The 20,735-nt window shown below is 41.5% G+C and overlaps 1 protein-coding gene across 4 annotated transcripts in view; it reads left to right on the top strand.

The window, feature by feature from the left end:
• DPP6 (dipeptidyl peptidase like 6) overlaps nucleotides 1-20,735 on the top strand; it is a 544,128-nt gene that overhangs the window by 382,046 nt on the left and 141,347 nt on the right. For all 4 annotated transcript variants that reach the window (XM_050314872.1, XM_050314882.1, XM_050314854.1 and 1 more), the window contains exon 3: nucleotides 775-873. In XM_050314872.1, the coding sequence (XP_050170829.1) occupies nucleotides 775-873 (99 nt within the window). The remainder of the gene's footprint in view (nucleotides 1-774; nucleotides 874-20,735) is intronic.

Genomic DNA, 20,735 nt, shown 5'->3' with positions numbered 1-20,735 from the left:
GAGATGCTGTGGAAATACCCAGAATGTAGCCTCATGTTTTCTTTGAAAGAGCAAATGTATTTAAAGCTGACTGAAATGTTTCCATGAAAATATTATTTCAGCAAAAAAATTGAATGTTGAAAACAAATTCTTCATAGAGGATGGCTGCTTGTCATAACAAAAAAAAAAAAGCACTTGATGAGAAGAAAGGAAATAATGAATATAATCATCAAAATTGTTGGGTTTAGTTTTTCTCTAAAATTTTCAGCTTTGATATTTCCACATTTCCAAATGAATGTGTATATCCTTTCACTGAAAGTTAAAACTAGTATGGGCCAGCTATGCAACACCTAAGGATTTAGGGTTATGTCTCATAGACTTTTCAAACTTATTTCTGCAATCAAGAGTCCGATTCCTATGGAAAATCTTTTGAGAATTTCTGAAGTAATGTGTATGAGTCCTTATAAAGTTAAATATATTTCCAACTACGGTTCTGTGTGCCAGTTTTTAAGGAAATAAAAATATAAGCTGTAAAAACTTGACCATTTAAAATGCTTTTTGAAAATGCATCTAATGATTTCAGAAATGTTTTAGTGTTAAGTAACTTTAATATAATTTGAATAGTTAGATGGTTCTTTTATAACACCAAATATGGGAAGGGACTTGTGTGTGACAGAAAGATTAATGTGGACTCTTTCCAAATAAGATGTTTGCATGGCACTATTCACAGTTGCTGTACTTTCAGACACATTTTAAATCTGAACTAATGGCAGTTTGGTTTTGAATGTTCTGCAGTTGAAGATAACAGCTTGTCTCAGAAGAAGAAGATAACAGTGGAAGATCTCTTCAGTGATGATTTCAAAATTCATGACCCAGAGGCTAAATGGATAACTGGTGAGTGAGGCATAAGCATTTTGCAGTGTCTTTGCTTTGCTTCCTTGCTCCCTGCACATCTATTTCTTATGTCCTTCTTTATTCCTCCAGTTCTTTATTTTGCTTCTGAAATTATAGAATCAAGGAGTGGTTTGGGGTTGGAAGGGACCTCTGGAAATCGTCTTTTCCAACTCCCTGCTCAAGTAAGGGCAGCTGGAGCTGGTTCCCCAGAATCATACCCTCAGATTCCTATTTTAAATCCTCAAATTCCTATTCCAGTTTTTCTCCTCTTTAACATGCAAACACCGCTGCTCTGTTGTAACTTTTTATCTAGCGCTCTCCAATGGGCTCATAGATAGGCATTGAAAATACAGTCTTTGTCTCAAAAAGCTTCCAGGGCTTAGTAAGCGCTGTTAGTGCATGGTTGAAAGAAGTGGTTGGAGCACCATCAGTTATTATTTCACCATAAACAAAATCGCAGGTTTACATTCCCTCATCAAAACATTTTTTCCTGGCATGGAGGTGAAGCATTGCTAAGCAACAGGCAAACAGTGGTCCAGCAGCAGCTGGGCTGAGGCTTGCACACAAGCCATGTGCTCTTTTTATCCTCTGCTGCTTTACATTTTCCAGTCAGGGGAAAACCAAATAATACTTGAATTAATGCATGTTGTATTTGCTGGCGTGAAGCTACTTTGGGGGATGTAGATTCCAGCTCTCAGTGGAAATTGCTGCAGTCAAAACAAGCTTTGGCAAGAATAAAATGATTTGTGGTGTGCTGTTCATGTAAGTTCCAGTCCAAGTCCTATTATCATGGAAGTTATTAGTTTTTATTTTGAATTTAATGGGGAACTGGATCAAGTCCTTCCTTGTGTTTAGCTTTCCTTGTCTGCTGTGCCCATTGGGAACAATTTTAATACCTGCAATGAAAAGAGAGCGTGTTAAAGGGTAGTGCTGAATTAACACATTCCCCAGGTGCAACTTCTCCCACCCACTCAAGTAGAGAGGAAAGCAGCTGCAGATGATGCACACCTTTAAAAACACACCTGCCAATGGGCAGGAGCTCTTTTCAGGCTGTGTTCTCCGTGGGGATGCTGCTCCCCACAACCACTTTCTGGGAATAATGATAACAGAAATATCTGCATTGCAGTTCAGAGTTTTCTGTCGAGCATCCTTTATCTTTTAGCATGGGTATTCCTAATGGCCTTAATGAAGGAAAAGGTGTTTTATTGAGATCCCAACTGCTGTTTTCTTTATTTGCTAGAGTATAGCAAATCGAGCATAGTGGAGGGAATAATAATGAATTAAGTAAACTTTTGTAGGAACAGAGAGTAAAGTATTGCCCTAGAGCTGGCTGTAATATTCCCCCATTGATGAGCATCACTTTATGTGGATACAAGGCTTATTTTCCACAGAACTGCAATCTTTTGTGAAAAAAAGTAACATTTCCAGTGCTGTTCCAATTATGGTCAAATGTTAAAGCAATATAAACTTTTATTAAGAGTCTGATCTTGATTGTTTTAAAATCCTTTCATATCCCCTTACTGGCCCCAGTGCAGCCTTGCCAGAGCTGGAATTACTCAAATATTGTTTTTGTAAAGTACAAAACACGAAGTCATATTCTGCAAACATGCATAGATATTTTAGAATTACTTGTTCTATTGCTTTGATACAGACAACCACTGACACTGCTTTTAATATGTCTAGAGGAATTTTATGAAGCCAATAGGTACTCTGTAGATTTACCCAAGGGTGACTTTGCATTTAAGGGCAAGATGCTAATCTGCAATGTCAGTCATCTGAGGACCCAAAACCATTTTACAGCATTAATTGCTTTTCTGTATTATAGTTGCTTTCCACAGCTCTCTCTAGCTGGCTAAGTGGTGAAATCTTGATAAAGTCCCTGATAAGTGAGACAAAAGACCAGTAGCCAGATTCCTAAGCACACATTTGTTATTGGTCTCTTAGTCTCAGTATTCAGAATGCAAATGAGAGACTCCAAAAATGCCAAAGCCAAACTAATTAACTTAGTATGGCAAGAATATTGGAATGCCTTAGCAAAAATAAATTATATATTTTAAAATTGCGTATCAGCTCACAAACTGAGTTGATTCTCTGTGGGGATCTACACAATTGTTAAAGGATGGGTACCTGTTATGTATCCTTCTTCCCTTTCTTCTGTTAATTATACAGCAAAATATCATGGTCATTCAGAGATCTGTAAAGTTTAGTCCTCATGGCTCTTCAAAGCTCTATTTCCTTCCTTTCCCTCTACATTATTGCAGATGACAGGAGATTGGTGTCCTTGCCAAAGATGAAGCAAGCTACATGTTTAGGAGTATTTGAATCATCTGAGGGATTTGCACCCAAAATAGTTCAGTCACTAAAATACCTTATGTTCTTCCCAGTAAGCAAGGGGCTGATTCAAACACTCTGAAGGAACAAGGTCTTTCCTTTGTCTTGAATGAGTCTTAGAGCAAGTGATAAATAAAATATTTATATTCAGGGTGACAAAAATATGCTGAAAGTTTCCTGAAACTGATGGGATGAGCTCATGTTCTTGATTCTCAGTAGGCAAGTGAAGAAAAAACATATTTCTAATCAATAGCTTTGTGTCATTCCATTGATTTTAAAGGAGCTAGCTAAAAAAAAAAAGAACCAGTCTCAAAACTGACATAACTACACTTTCAGTGTAAAGCCTACAGGCTTTTTCTCAGCTTTCAGTCACAACTTGTGGCTCATTTGTGGATATGTTTCCACCTTTTTTTATTTGAATTGCAGTTAAATTTACGTGCACAAGGTGAGAGATGTACCAAAGCTGGAAATTTGAACCTCTTAAAATTTCTGTCATGCCACTGTAATTTCAAATTCCAGTTTGCATTTTTATCCAGTGGTTTAGGGAGAGGAAAGAATATTTTAATTAATTAGCTGCTGTCTTCTACTGCCCTGACCATTCTTGTTATTGACTCTGCTAAGAGGGGAACAACACATTCATAGAGCATGTAGTGACAGGACAAGAGGGAATGGCTTCAAACTGAAAGAGAATAGGCTTGGATTAGATATTAGGAAGAAATTCTTTACTGTGGTGATGGTGGTGAGGCAGTGGCACAAGTTGCCCAGAGAAGTTGTGGATGCTCCATCCCTGGACGTGTTCAAGGCCAGGTTGGATAGGGCTCTGTTATGCTGTAGTCGGTGTAAAGCAGTGAAGTATGAGGAATTTGATATTGTGCTGGTGATTAAGAGGCATTCACTGCAGTCTAAGTGCAAAGAGTCTGAGCTGGGTCTCTTTTCCAGCCCCATTTATCCCATGCATTCTCCTCTGCTCTTCTCCTCATCGCTTGGTGCCTCTCACTCTTCGCTGTTCCATTGCCATCCCCTACTGGGAACTTCCTTTTCCTCTACAACTAGAATTATGTTTTTCATATACTTAGCATGCATATGAGCTCCAATCAGTGGCTTATTTCATACTGTGTATCTTAAATGTTGTTATTTGAACATTTCCTTGTTTTCATATCCCCCTCCACAGCGTGTCAGGAGTGTCCCATGCCAGCCTTTCCTTAGCCCTGTCCCATATGACAGGTGGCCTGCTTGTTAGTCTAGTCCCTAAGTGCTTAGCAGTTCTGCTTATGAGCTCCACATTACCTTGTAATTACCTTCACAATTACTGGGCTTTTCCTGTAATTCCTCTCACAGTGGATTTTAGCTCAGGTTTCTGTAAAGCTCGGTGGGATGCTGCGATGTTCCTGTGATGGTTGACAAAAAGCAGGATGAAGCAAGCTGTCATTTTGTACTGAAGAGCAGCTCAGTCATCTGATTTCTCCTGCAAACAATAATTCATAGTCATTACCTAGGCCTGGCCTGAGAAGCCAGTTGGGTTATGAGTGCTGGTTTTGTGGATCTGTTGAGCTGCAGTGATTCCTGTCAGTTGTGAATCTGATCCGAGCGTCTTGGGAACACTCCTTCATGGGGAGGGAGCGTCATGCTCAGTGTCAAAGAAAGCAGCAGAGACCGAACCCTATACGGCACTTGTGGAGCCATGCTTATCTTCTGTCTTTGTACTTAATGGCAAACACATTTTGCCCGCATTGAAAGTGTTTGGCTGCTGTTGTAAGTTAGAAAAACACAACAGTGGCCTCTAAAATATGGACAGAGGTTACTGTGATTGATTGGACGCAACGTGCTGTCATTACTTACTTCTTAGAGGATATTTTCCAGCCTTGCTGTTGGCATCTTGCAAGACAGAGTGAATTTAGCAGTGGCTGTTGTCAGGATTTTGGACTGTATGTTAGTGACTGAGGGTTTTAATTAGGAGTGCATCTTCTTTGTGCTAGACGCTGGCCAGACACGGGGAGACAGTCCTTACAGAGGGGTTGTAGCCAAATGAGGAGATTAAAGGTTGAAATGAAGAGCACAGTGTAGTCAAGCAGCGAAGAGCACTGAGATACAGGGCACCAAAGGACACGTCTGGGGTATAGGAACTTAAAAAAAGGTGAAAATCAAGCCCTGCTCTCCAAGGTACCTGCCCAATCACTTCACCTGCAATGCTGGCAAAATAGTATTTATTCCTGTGTGAAGAGGAATAGTGGGTAAATTAGCAAAAGGATCTGAATGGCATTTTCAGAAATGGCTCAGTTATTTGGAAACCTGCCATCCAGTGACAGCCAGGATGACAGTGTGCCCAGTTTGCCTCTGAGAATGGCAGATAGGCTCTTATCTCAGAATTCTCTTTGAAAAATGCACTAATAACTAATATCTAAATATAATTGAATGATTCTTTTATCTTTAATATGGAGGCACATATGTTTTGTTGCATGTTTTACTAATAACATCATAGAATCTCTAGGCTCTTTTAAAGTCTAATATTGAATTTAATGACCTAGAACTAATAAGTTTTATTTACTACGCTGAAAAAAGTCATCGTGTAGTAACTGAGGTAATTTATTTCAGTTTACCTTTAATAATAATGCTTGGATCAACAATACTTGGGTAGTCCAAATGCCCCCAAGCCTCTTCTCTGCAGTGTAAATCCATCGCTGTATTGATAAAAGCATTGATGCATTTCAAATGATGCAGATGCGTGTGGAGTAAATGAATTATTTATAGGTTGCTTTGCATAGATATTAAGAACTTTGTAAGTGCTAATATTTTTTCATTGTGAAAAAGGTTTCTGTTAAGGTGCTTACTTTGACAGCTCTTAAGACTAAAATTGCCCTGCTAGAGAGCTACAGCATGGTTGACTGGAGTGCAGGCTTCTCTGGGCTGCTCCTCCACAGGACAAAAGCTTCATGGAATCACTGATGTTGGAAAAGACCTCTAAGATCATCCAGTTCGACTGTTATCCCAGCACTGCCAAGTCCACCACTAAACCATGTCCTAAGCACCACACTGACAGTTTTTTTGAACACTTCTAAGGATGGTGATTCCACCACTTTCCTGAGCAGCCAATTCCAGTGCTTGACTACACATTCAGTGAAGAAATATTTCCAAATGTGCAATCTAAACCTGGCACAACTCAGGGCCTATTTCTCTTGTCCTCTAAATTGTTACTTGGGGGAAGAGGCTGACTCCCACCTAACTACAACCTCCTGTCAGGTAGTGGTAGAGAGCAGCTGACAACTTGCAAATGACCATCCAAATTATAAGGCAGCAAGGAGCCTTTCCCTGGCAATGTCGGGCTGTTGGCATGAAAGAAAAACTCATCTTCCTGTTTGTCATCCAAGGAAAAGAATTGTCTTCCTTGGGCACTGCAGTTTGTCCCAGTTCCTGCCTGAAGTTAAATGAATGTGAGCTGGAATATCACATCTGGTGAAGGCATAAAGAAAATTGGTTTACTCCATCAGAATATTTACCCACCTTGTTAAATAGAAATACTAGTTCATTAATTTCAAAGTGTTTTAAATATGTGTTAGGAAGGCTGAAATGAATGGGTTTACTGGTCTTAATGGTTCAAAGAAAACTTGCCCCACTCACAGCTGTGGTCTGCCAAACCTCACATCCTACCTCATGACACCTTGTAAAGGTGTATGAGATGAAGACACCATCACTTACAGAACATGCTATGTGGACCAGAGGAAAACACAGGGGACAGACTAAGAAGGCTCTTCTGGTCTAGCACATCGTGGTTTTGCTGGGGATGGCCTTCAGAAATCCTGTTATGATTCATGAAGATACAGATGCTAGTTAAGTGAGGTTTTAGGTAGTGTTTGTGCCAGTGGAAATGTCTCTAGAGCTGGTTGATTACCGTTCTTAATCTAAATGCTGTCAAAAATTGACATCCTATGTGGCCAAAACAGAATAGGTAAAAGATCTTGCTCTGTCACGACTGCTACACTGAGAAAGGAGTGAGGAAAAACATTATAACCATAATTTTGGTTTTAGACCCCATGCTGAATCATCTTCTTCAGGGATTTCTATGTATTTGTCCTCTGAGAGCACTGAAGAGAAGTTGCCCTAGTGCCTTTCAGCTCCTGGGTGACCGCTGGAGTCCAGGAGTGACAGTAACCTGTTCACCAAAGACAGGAAACCTAGGAATTAATAGCTTTTTAACATAGTCCATGGAGCAGAGCATTTCTGCCATGTAACTATTTTGTTCATTACTGCTAAAGAGAATGAAATGAGAAATCAATTTGGCTCTTTTAAAAATTAACACAGTCTGCAGGAGCAAGCTGGGGAGGAGCACAGTGCTGTGGCTTTGGCAGTGCCTCAATGCCCATTGCTCCACAGTGCTGGGATGCTGGTGGGGCACTTGTGCTGCTCTTGGAATGAGAAAATAATTCTTTGGTGTGTACAGCAAATGCTGAATTTAGAAGGAGAAATATGCTGGAGAAAGACCTGTTCAGTAAAATTATTGCACCCTGGAAAAGCAGAAGTAACGCTGTAATGGTCAGATAGGGAGGTTGTTTGTGGTGGTTTTCAGTAGTTTGATGTATTGAGGAGGTCAAGATTTCCATATGAGCCTAACCCTAAATGTAGGAATTTCTGTAAGTAATTTCTCCAGAGCCTGCTGAACTCTAACCATTCCCCTGCTTCCCACTGACTGCTGTTGAGCCTCTGAGTGAGAATGTACTCTTGAGGTACCAACACATGGCTTTAGCTACTGAACATCTAAAAACCCATGTGCAGTAAAAAGTGGCCTCAGGCATTCAGTGCATTCTATTTGTTACATCTCTGCATCTTGCCAGGTTGAGTGAAGTCTGGCCCAGAGGACAGGGCTGGTGGCACAAAGGTCACCTGGGAGAAGTGAGATGCAAGAGATCGGGTGGTGAGGAGGGCACTGATGGAGTGATGCTGGGCAGGGAGGACAGGCTGCAGTCACTCGGGGGAGAAGCCCGGACAAACAGGGAGGATCTTGGGGGAGTTCCAGGTGGAGAAGGGGCTGGTGTTGTGCATAGGGTGAAAATTGCTCTGGAAGTCAGTACTGCCTGAGAAATGGCTTAATGGCCTAAGACAAGGAGCTGGAAGATACATTCAGTTGCTGGGATAATATCAAAGGGAACAATTAGCAAAGCAAAATGGCTGGAAGAGGCAAGAGAATTCCTCGGACTTCAATTCTACTTATCTGGGTTCTGCTAATACCTACTCCCCATATCTGCCTAATTCTGTTCCCACTAATTTCTTTCAAACAAAGCAGGAAAAATAAGCTTCCTTCTGGAAGGCAACATGACTGTCCCAGTCTCACATGTTAGACCAGCAGGCTGGTTTCCTAGACTTTTTATAGCCATTAACAAAGACAGATTCCCCATTTCCATGTCTATCCCAACTCCACTAAAATTAGTATTTTTCTCTCAAAGTAACTCAGAAGCCAGGCAGTGCCTCCTGGTGTGACCACGTATGCCAGCGAGGAGCAGTTTTTTGGGGAACAATTTGAAGCTGTAAGAGGTGTGTGAAAACTAGAACAACTTGGGCTCCATTGTGTGCTAAAATCGTTTGTAGATTTGAGGTAGAAATCCATGGGAATTAGGTAGAAGCTGTCCTCTTTGCTTCTCCCTATCGCCATGCACTGAGGTGCACCGCGGTGTTTCTGGGCTCAGTATTGCTGGTGGTGAGTGCAAACCTGCTAAATTCAGTGCCTTTTACCTGCCAGCCAGGCAGATGTACTGCAACAGCACCCACTTCACAGCGGGGAGCTTTTTGATTAAAAGAAAAAAAAAAAAAAGGAGAGCAGCAGGGATGGAAGTGGGAAGGAAACATCACGGTGCCACGGGGAGCGGTAGCGTCTGTGGGGGACTTTGCAGATGTGGCTCACAGCAGTGGTGTTTCTGCTGCTGGAAGGAAAGAACTGCACGTGGCAGTTCTGCCTGCGTGCTGAGCAGTTTGAATCCATTTGGAAAAAGGATCGGGTTTTTTTCGTCGTGTTCAGAGTGGCTTGAAACCAAAACCCTGCTGCTCTCAGAGCCGAAGGGAATGTGCTGGTTTTACAGGGGTTTAACTGCAAGAGGAATTAGGTGTTCTCTCAGTGGGTGTTAGTTAAAAATCCAGGTGAACAGCTAGAGATACAGTGTGATACTGATAGATTCACTTCCCTAGTTAACACCTGTGAAGCATGTAAGGGCGAGGTCCTAGCACTTGGGGAACTGCTGTGACAAAAATTGTTTGTAATGAGCGTTAAAAAATTGTTTGTGATAAGCCTTACAAAAAGGATGGTCATAATTGCAGCCCTGCTGGTTGAATTTCTACTAAAATAAAGTTATTCTTTTATCCTTTGCCTCTTCAGAAGAGTATAACACAGGGAAGAGGAGGGAGAGAAACAAGGAAAGCCATACTCCTGGGTGATGGAGCAAGCTGGACACAACAGATGGTGATGGTCTTCTCCCTTCCGCAGGAGCCTGGCAGTGTTTCACGATAAGGAGGGTTGTTCTGGGAGGGAGTAAGAAATTTATTTCATTTAGACCCTGCAGTGCTAAGAAAATCTGAGCAGATAGGTGGGAGACTCAGTTTTGAACAATAGGTAAAGAAGGTCAAGAATGAGAGTTTGCATGAACTTGCTGAAGGTTTTCCCAATAGGCAGGCTGGTGTGAAGGTAGAAAAGTTTTGGAAAAGAAGCACCTAAGAGATGAGCACCTAGTTAAAAACAGAGGGAAGAAACGAGGTGCCTAATTTCAGTATATACTGAGCAAAAAGCACATTCAGGGGAGGACTGTAAATGTGTGATAGAGGAAGGAGAGCTCTTCAGGGTGTTTGGGCCTCTTGTTAAGCCACTGATCCCAATTGCTACACACTACTGGTACCTCCAGCAGTGATTTTCAGAAATGTTTATTTCTCAACACAGTCCATCTTTAGGTGCCCTCTATTCTCTAGGAGGAAACTTGCTTACTTTTAGGTTTTGGTTTGGTTTGGGTTTTTTGTTGCTTTGTAGGTTTTGTTTGTTTTGGTTTTGGTTTTGCTTTTTTGTTGGGTTTTGTGTTTTGTTTTTATTATTTTTTTATTATTTTTTGTTTGGGTTTTTTGTTATTTTTGGTGGGGTTTTTTGTTTGTTGGTTTGGTTTGGTTTGGGGGTTTTATGTGTGTGTGTATGTGTTTTCTATTTTTTAATCAAGGCAATTTTCTATTTTTTACACTGCCGTGTCCGACTTTTATTCCTTCCTGAAGACTTTTACTTGGTGAAAATCACATTTTCCTGACTCAATACCTTTTCCTGAGCTTGCTCCACTGCTCTTGGACACTTGTTGAACATGGAATGCTTAACAAGGATTAATTAGACCAGTATGTATTCTACTTGTTCCTTTTAATGAACATTAAATAAATATATGCTGAGATACCATAATTAAATAATTTGAAGACAGGAAATACTGTAGTTCTGGTGATTAAACTTTATATCAGATCTTTTTTAACTGGAAATTTAGCAGGCAAGGATTTACTTATCTAGGAAAAAAAGGTCCCCAGTGAGCTTGGATCTCCTGACTGTATTAAGCTGTTGAATGCATGAAAGGCAGTACTTTATTTTCCTTACGAGAAATAGTACCAGACTTATATAATTCATTAAAAGAAATTTAGAATGAGATAATTAGCAGTGATCAAGGGAATATAATTATACTTTAAAATCTTACATCAGTGGAAATTCAATTAAGAACAGGAGGTTTGTCCAGCCCCAAATCCTGTTTCTGTGAGAGGCAAGATGTGCGTGCACAAGGATGAGCAAGAGGGCAGTGAACTTCATGCAATTTTAGGTCAGGGAATTATCAGATACTCTTGTATACGTTCTGTTTAGTACCCCAAAATATTTTTCTCTTCCAAGACACGTGCCAATTGTCCTCCAGAGCCTGTTGCATCCCCCATGTCTTTCATCAACTAGTTTCACTGACCTGTTGCATGAGGAAGGATACCTGGGATCTTGCTTTTTTTGATCAGCCTTAGATCAGTAGCTCGGATGAATGTTTTCCATCTCTAATATATTAATTTAGAGAAGATGGGATGGGAACTACACACAGGGATTGCCCAGAAGTATCAGGGTTGGCTTCTCAAGTGTTTTCACGTTATTCGAGTTTTGTGGCACTTGAAGATAAATGTATACATGTAGTATCATCTGTTTGACCCTAAGGAAAAGCTGGATGATTTTGCAGTGTTTTAGAGGTAAAATCTATAGGTCCCTGTACCAAAACATGTCACACATGCCACACTGAGAAATTATGATGTCATAAAATCAGGTGATCTAGGTCCCCAGCAGGACTTCCCATCTTCATATGAAACCAGCACTGGGTCTGTACACGTCCTTCTGAGTTTTAAAGCTGAAAACTTCGCTGACATCTCTTTCCATTGCCAGTAACAAGGAGTAATCTGTGATAGAGAATAAGATGACCCTGTAAAAAAAGTGATCCCTAGACAGACGTGGCCCTGCATGGTGAGAAACAGTACCTGGTTATCAGAGTACAACACCTCTTAAAAACCACTTCTAGTCTCATGATTAGCAGGGAAAGAACCCCAGGTAAGACACAAGTATAAAGAGATGAAAGAAACAAAACAGATTGGAAGGAAAAGGAGTATGGGAAGCAACTCCCTAGAATATTTGAATGAGGGAGAGAAAGAGCTGAACTTGTAACCAGGTGTTTGTATGGCTGACCAGAAGTGTGCCTTCACAACACTGACAGCTGGATGTGATGCCAAGTTTTCATTTTGTTAATAAAGTCCCAGCTTCTGGGCACAGGTCACACACAAAAATACTTTGATTCAAAAAAGCAAAGTAATAAATACATTTTTAGTACTCATGAATATTATCACAGTTAAATGGTCCTTCAAATTTTAAACTTATTTGGAGGGTAAATGGAGAGAAGGCAATGTTTGCTTTCATTAGAATAGATATTTTTAAAATATCAGGTTCTCTTGAAGTCTTATATCTGATTTCCAGTGCTTCATTTTCATAATAATTCACAAAATCTGGATAATCATCTTCAAAGCATTTTTACTTTTCAGGGAAGGCAGGATGACATGAATGGAAAAAAGTAAAGTCTAGTATGAGAGCAGTGGGACATTTTAATGCTTAAGCTGAGAAAATTTTAAAAAAGTTTCAGCTCAGAAGTCTTTTACCCATAAAGGGCAAAAGTTTGAACCTATTGGGTAAATGATTGTTATTTTGGCGTGCACTGGACCCAGTAAAAGTTAACTGTACAATGAAGGGGTGGTGAAGCCAGCAGTTCAGAGAGACTTTGGTCTCATCGCAGTTATGATCCATGTGCTCATTTTCACAGAGTAAACCAGTCCAGAGTCTGCTTGGAAGTGTTGGCCTTGCCATTCATGCACTGTAGGAAATCTGAATACTGTGGTACCTTCAGGCAGACTGAGAAGAGCCACCAAGGCTTGGACAGACTTCTAAAATCCACCAATTCTGCCCCGAAAGTGTCCAGAAATGTTTCCAATACCCTTAATTTGTTATCACCCTAACGAACACGTATTCTCTACTCGGCATTCAGTTTTTCTGTTTCCTGGTGGACAAGAGCCCATACCCAAACCTGCTCCTGCAGCTGGCTCTGGATGCTCTCCCAGCTGGAAGCATCAGTAGAGAGTGGAGCCAGCGAGGGCTGAGCTGGCCCATCACCCCACAGGGGGTTAATGCACACGTACTGGGCCACGTGAAGGTGTTTTCCCTGTTTGTTGTTGCTTCAGTTGATGGACTGACTCATTTTTCCAGGACAAATCGCTTGGAAAACTCATGCATAAGCCAAGACCATTATTAATAATTTGGAGGTATTATTTCCTTCCTTATTCTCCTTCCCAGGGGACTGCAGGCTGTGAACTGTGACATAAAAAATGCCTGAAAACACTTAGTTAAGATATCCCCAAGAGTGTATGTGTACATATATATATATTTGTTCCATGTGTTCCATATTTTCCTTCTCACAGGTGTTAATTCCAGGGGCAGTATTTGTGAGAGTTTGCTATCACCTTTTGCCTTGAAGCATTTAGCTGATACTAAACTTGGCAGCATGCATAAGATGTGGCCTTCAAACTTTATCAACCTTAAATCAACCTTTAACATAAAAATATGTTCTTTCTTTATTTTTTTATTTTTAGTGCCTCACAAAGGAAGATATTTTTAGAACTTGCATCACAAAGAAAGATAGTTTCAGGACTGTATACCAATAATTACAATATTCCTGGTGTTTTTTTTTTTAACTGATAGGCACAAAATTGCTAATTTACCAAAATTATCAAGCCAGAAGAGTATGAATATGAAAACAGGAGACAGATTATTAGAATTTCATAGTTTTTATTTGCTTTCCTTCTCCTAGGGCAGGAAACAGAGAACATGTAATCAATTTTCTGTTGCAATCAACTTTTTTAGGGGAAAAAATATTGAACTATACTCAGGAGAGAACAATACTGAAAATAACATGGTTTTATCCAGTTTGAGAGATGTTATCACCTTGATCACTACATTGAGCTTGGGTTGTTCCATCTGAAAAAGATAGATTGTGTTGGGGTTTGACATGGTCCAGAGAAGGATGAAGACCATGATGGAAGAATGAAAATGCACAATAAAAAGAATTACCTTGAGTTATGAAGAAATTATGTAAGGATAAATAAAGAAAAACATGAAGAAGTCAAGTTCTTTTCATTGAATAAGGGTATTCTTTGGTTTTAATGCCATCTGCTGAAAGTTGTTAACTCGTTGAGAAGATATTGTTGGACAAAAGATTGGTGAGAACTCGAAGAAAGGAGTGATCGTTCTTGACCTTAAACCAAGTGTTCATATCAGCTGTTTTGCTTCTGCACCAGCATCAGCAGGTTTGCCCTCTTAGCAAAAAACCACTGTTGATTCAAGATCAGCATCACAGAAGGCAGTCAGTGTTGCATGACGTCAGTTTCACGGTGGAGAGAGGAATAGGAACAAGAAGGAGTAAAATAAGGAATTCAGGAATTATTTTTGGCATTTGGTACGGGACTCCTTGTAGGAGCTGGCCCAATCACTGCAGGCAAACCTAACTGATGTGAGATGTTAAGGGAAAGCTACTCACTTATCACAGAATCATAGAATGATTTGGGTTGGATGGGACCTGAAAGATCATCTAGTTCCACCCCCCCTGCCATGGACAGGAAGATAGTCCACTAAACCAAATTGCTCAGAGCACCATCCAACCTGGCCTTGAACAATTCCAGGGATGGGGCATCCACAGCTTCTCTGGGTAACCTGTTCCAGTGCCTCACCACCCTACGTAGCTGACGCTATTTTATCATTCTCTCATCAACTGGATTAAAAATTACAAGATTGTGTGTATAATTGGAAAATGTTCCTCCAGTAATGGTTCCCTTGCAGTTAGGTGCAGGAAGACTGTTCTCCACCAGGAGCCATTCCTTGCCAATCCCCTGTCCAGCATAGTCTCCAATTATTTATTAAGAGTTCTTTGCAAGTGTTGAAAGTGTTTCCAGTGGCTCTGTAATATGGTGCCCTCTTGTGACCAGTCCAAAACCAATAATCACACACAGGTAACCAAAATGTATAGGTATTGGATTTCATGTTTATCTGCCTTGATTTTCAAAAGCCTGAAGTCAGGGTGATGCCCATGGCTCTGACAGACTCCTCACATAATTAGACTTCAGCACAGTCACACCTCGACAGACACATCTGAAATGACAGACTAACAAAAGGGATTGTGAAGTATTGCCTGCAAAGATAATTAAAACTTTACCTGAAGCTGTATACACGGCATATCTGCTTGTTAATATACAATGATCTCATTCAGCCTGTACTGAAATTTAAGTACTCTGCCCATGATAATAATAATGAGAAGGAAAAAAACCAAAACATTTTATATCTTCTTTCTCTCTATCATGACCACTAACAAGTGTAATTTGGTTAGGGACAAAGAGAAGGAGGAAAGGGAATGCATAGAGGAATTAAGAAAGCAAGCTGTGGGGGTCACATTTTAATGAAAATTTATCCATGGATTCCTTTTATTCTCAGTGTCAAATGGATTATTATGTTTTTGTGTAATGCTTTGGGTTATGCACTCCTCTGTGTGAAGCCAAACTAAATGAGGCAGATAAAACCTGGTGCATTTGGCAGAGAAGGGGGTGTGTGGGGGTGTCACTGACTGATGCTGCACTGCCTGGGTGACAACCAGGGAGTGTTTGGAGCAAGTGTTCCTGCACGGAACAGGCAAGGTGGGTATGACCAAGCAGGAATGGTAGCCTGGGCTCTCATCTGAGATAGCAACCACCATGGCAAAAGCCCTGGAGGTTTCATATTCCCTCTAAAATCTGTGCCATTCTGTATTTGGGGCTGCACACCCATGTTGGTCACACCGTGGAGCTGGGATAAGCTGGTTCATGCTACCTGTTGCCTGCACTTTGGTTTTCTCTTCAGTTGCATGATGAGACCATGAAAATTAGGTGGGGTGTGGATAAAGGCATCAGGGACCGTTTCCTGGGAAATTAGTTATTTGGGGTCAAATTGCTTTTGGCCTGTGTTGAATGTGAGATGTTTCTGGCAGGGAATCAGAGGGCTGAGTGTAATCTGCTATCTCCAGCTGTCCTATAACCCTGGGGTCATCTGTGCTATTCCTTCTGTAACGTTTAGGGTTTGAAAAGCACATAGCATGAGCCCAGCTGAACAGGAGAAGAAGATGGCAGAGAATTTTTGAAGAAGATTTCTCGGCTCTGGAATACACCAAAGTCAACTCGGTGTGCTGCAAAGCACCCCCGCTGCTGTCAGTCCTTTCAGAGAGAGAAACTGAGGGCAGCAAGCAACAAGATGTACGATCTCACTGTTGTTGTTGTTAGGCTTTTGCAGTAGTTTCTGTAATCAAGAATGAAGTGAAAATAGATTCACATCAGAGAATTTATTGTTCTTTCTTTTTTTTTCCTAATTGTAGTGTATTTCTTTCCTCCCTCCATGTGTTATAAAAGCAGACAGAAGCAGGGAAGGGAGTTATTTGAAGCTGAAACAAGTTCTCGGTTTCTCACATGGATTTCAGCTTTTCAAGCCTGTGCCACTGAGCCAGTGTCTGAGCCTACAGAGTTTCCAGACTGGGACTCTTTGAAGGGAAGTTCTGTCTCATAAATGAGGCAGCAGCAGAATCATACCTGGTTTCAAATTTGGGACTGAAATTTCAAAGGTGTGCTCTGAATGGATTTCAGGCTTGGTTCTGAGTCTCCTCTCAATGATATGGAATAAGCTTTTCTTTTATAATTTGAATCTTGAAAGATTTGGGATTAGATAAAAACCAGAAACAGTCTGGCATTACTGATTTTTACAGTTTTAGGTTTTCCCAAGACTCAGTCTTCTTTGAGCTTTTGACAAGTTAATTTACAAGCCTGTTAGAAGATGCATGTTGATATGGGAATTTTCCTGAGCTATAATCGTGTTTTATTTTACTAGTACTTCTGTAAAAATACTGTATTGGTGCACCAAGTGCAACTGCACCGAGATGATGAGCAATTAAAACTACTCCTTGCATAATAAAGTACATTCTATCATGTTGCACTTACTTAATATACCGATGCATCGTGTTATAGAGCATTTAGCAAAATTATGGTAAATCACCTATTTAAAGGAGTTTTTCTTTCAGCCTCACATGTGGAAAAAAAATCCTGGGACCAATAAAAGGATAATGACCCATAATAGCAAAAAGCTAAAAATGGGATTTCAGTTGTCTCCTGGAATTAAAGGTTGTAGCGATGTTGTTAAAGGCAAGCTGTTCTCTGTTCCCTGCTGCTCCTTGAGTCAGCATCACAAAGTCTAATAAATTCTTACTTATTTCTGCCAGACTAGCAAGGCAGGAGAAAATGGAGTTGCTGGTGGATTGAGACAAAAGCAGGGTGGTGGCAGGGAACTGTGATGAGTTAGAAGTACCAAGGTCTACAGGGATCATCCCTAAGGACCAGCTCTCACTGACAGTGGAATAAAACTGTATGAAAATGGGTTTTGTTGCTATTCACTGATCATGATCCTTGCCTCCCACTTTCTCTACTCTCTCACCTTACTGCAGCACCAGGGGACAAAGGATGGGAAGCCTTCCCTGCTTTTTCTCTTTGGGAAGCAGTTCCATATCAAAAAAATCTTTGGTTCTGCCTTGGGGTGGGAATTTCAGAGCCAGTTGTTTGTGGGTACATGTCATAAATATGAAATCGATGCACTGCAGCATGTCTTGAAAGAACGACAGATCGTGGCATTAAATGCATCATCACAACAGTCTTATTTCCACCTGAGTTTGTGATTACCTCTGTCTGGACACCTGAATAGGTTTCCATGGGGGACTGATTGTGCTTTTATTTTGCATTCTGATCTATGTGGTGAAGTTTTGCAGCAGTTAGCAAGCGTGCACGGTCCTAGCGTTTGTTCAACATCTGTTCTTAGTGCCCTTCTGAGGAGTAAACCCTACCTGCCCCAGGGACTGCAGGTCCTGGAGGTCTACGTGACCCCAATTAGGCAGACACTGCCCTAAGTGAGTCAATAATCCTGAAGGCCTAGTAAATAAAATGCAATTCCCCCTTTCATGAAAGCAAAGTAAAATAAGTATATCTGTAAGCTGGTCTGTGTTCATTTTTCTCCCTGCTCGTATCATGCTGCACCTTATTCCTCCTGTTTGGTGGTCCTTGTTAATGTTTACTGTGTTGTTTTTCTGACAGTTTCTCTTTCCTCTGTGAATTTACCCTGTTCTGTTGTTTACCTCTCTGCTTCCATTATGTCCAAACTCTCTCTCTGTCAAAACCAGTCTCTGAAGATAAGGCCAAGCTTCTGCTACATCTGGCAGTATTAGGGGTTTTTTTAAGGTCTTGGTCCCAACACAGCAACCTGTTAACCCCAGCTTGTCCTGTTTACACGCTGTGTGCCACTCAGAAAGCCACTTTTTTTACAGGAAACCCTGAGTCTCCCCAGTTTACTTTCTCTAGGAGAAGCACACCTGAGCTGTGGGGATGCTGGTGCTGATGGGCTGCTCTCTCACGATGGGCTTTGCTGCACGTGGGCTGGTTTCTGGATGCAAATGCTGGTGCTCACAGTGATGAACACTCCTTGCTGCTGAGCCACAGCCAGCCTGGGTACCTGGTTTAGTCGTGGTGCTGTTCCCACAGAGACACACTCTGTTTTAGTGAGAAGTGTCAGCCTCCCCCAGTTCTGCAAATGTGGGTAATCACTACAAGCCACAGTGGTTTTTCCTGTGTGCTGCAGGTATGGCTGTGGATAGTGTGGGTTTGCCTTCTCCATCCAGACACTTCTCTTTGGCCCTGGTGTTTGCTGGGTTGAGAGCTCTGACATGCCCAAGTCCACCCAAGGGGTACAGCCACTGTTTTCTCCACTTTTGGTCTCTATCCACTGTGCTGGGACTCACCTGGCTCTTCAGAAAACTTGCTGGAATGCTAAACAAGCAGAATATTTTTTCAATTTTAAATCAACTGCCTCATCCTCATGTATTTTTCCAGGTGAATACAACTGTAGTACATAGTGTTGTCAGTCTGAAAATGCCAATTCTGTTTGAAGAAACATCTGTCCTACTACTGCAGTCTTCCTGCCTGTTTTCTTGTCAGATGGTGGGTGCTAACCAGGTGTGTCTGACAGATACCTGTCTGTGAGCACTCCAAGAAACCCCTCAGCTGATTCAGGCACTGCTGTCACCTCAGTGAGGGTGGGCTCAGCCTGGCCGAGTGTGGAGTGATGCTGTGCACCGTGGTGGGCAGTGCTGCAGGACGCTGTGGGCAGTGCTTCAGGGGACCTGCATGCCTCATCCTTCAGGTGTAAGATAAGATCCTAAGGATCTGACTGCTTTGGGTCATTAAAAACCTCACAGCAGCTTTTCTTTTCTTTCTATGAGGAATAACAGAAGGGTGCCAGCCCTCTCTTGCTGGCCCCATGACACAGCTCCATCCCAGCAGCTCACATGGCCTGATGCAATGTGACCTGGCTCCCTGGGGAACGGTGCAGGCTCATCCCACAGGGCATGCTGCCTCCTGCTCTCTTGACACAGCATAATATGTTTCCAATCATGCTGGTCACGCTAGTGTCTGAAGGTTCATTTATCTGAAGTGGTTTAGAACAACTTCAGGACTTAAACTTCCTTTATTCACCAATCTACCTTAATCTTAGGGATTGAGAACGATAATTCCCTCGATGCTGGCTTTCGTCAGACTGAACCTCATTCAATTATCTTTCACGTCTCTTGATCTGAAACTACAAGCCTTGAGAAGTTGCCTTTTCCTCTAAATCTGTGGCTCTAAAAGGCTGGAGTGGTCCTGACAGTCCAGATTCTACCTTCTCTCTTTCACTAACTCTTGCTTCCGTCTTACTTTTGTACTCTGCTGTTTTATATCATGGCAAAGGGTCCATGTTGTCATCTTGCTCTCTTGATGTTGTCCAGCATTTCATTATTGGCTGTTGAGGCTGCCTCTGCAGATTGAGTTGATGACTTGAGACCCACAAATGATACCAAATGACAGCCTTGTGATCTCTCTCCTGAGTTTCAACTGCCAGTTCCAGGTTCAGCATCACAACAGCACCAGTGGGCAAATTTCCAGAGACCCCATGCCTTTTCCAATGGAAAAACCTTGAAAAGGGTTGGCCAGCTAGCACACCTGAAAATGCAAAACCTGCATTGGGACTACAGTATGTAATGCATTCTTTTCTTTTAAAAAATCCCATATTTTTATCTTTTTTTTTTTTCATCCTAAGAAGGAGGGCAGCAGGCAGAGCTGCCAGGCCAGGCAAACCCAGGTGTGTGATGTTCCTGCCAAGGGCTCAGTGACTGCAAGGGACATGAGCTCCATCTCACTAGGTCTGTTTTCTCTGCGTGCATATTCCCTGACTGGATTTAAGAAAGATGTGTACAAAGAAACGGGGAAGCTCTGACACTGCAATTATCTCATTGGTCTTGGGTTTTCTGATCTCACTCTTCCTGTTTAGCAGGTTTTCAGAAGTTTCTTCTGAGGATTCCCTGTTCCTCTACACTGACTCTGTATAGCCCCAAGGCTGCTCCGTTATTTCTAGTAATCACAGGTTTTTGTAATCAGTCACTTTTGTAAGTGTGGCTACATATGTGTGTCTATACTCACAGACACTAAATACATTCTACCAACCAATTTCCTAAAAGTTGAAAGAGGGGTGAAGAGCTGGTGAAGTGAACTTTGCTACTGAATCAAAGAATCATAGAATGGTTTGGGTTGGAAGGGACCTTAAAGATCACCTAGTTCCAACCCCATGGTTTCACTAGACCAGGTTGCTCAGAACTACATCCAATCTGGCCTTGAACACCTCCAGGGATGGGGCATCCACAACTTCTCTGGGTAAAAAGGAGATGGAAGAAATCCAAGAAAGATTGAAGAGATGGAATAAATGGCTTTATGCCTGAAAGTTATAATTTTCAGCATCATTTATACTGAGCACCAGCCCCAAAGAAAGGCAGATATAAAAAATGAGATGCAGTGATGACCTTTTTCAGCTGTGGTGACAACTATAAATCAGG

Source organism: Myiozetetes cayanensis, unplaced genomic scaffold (genome assembly GCF_022539395.1).
Source record: "Myiozetetes cayanensis isolate MyiCay16 unplaced genomic scaffold, myiCay2020 scf1, whole genome shotgun sequence".
NCBI classification, from domain to species: domain Eukaryota; kingdom Metazoa; phylum Chordata; class Aves; order Passeriformes; family Tyrannidae; genus Myiozetetes; species Myiozetetes cayanensis.
This window is presented reverse-complemented; position numbering and strand designations above follow the sequence as displayed.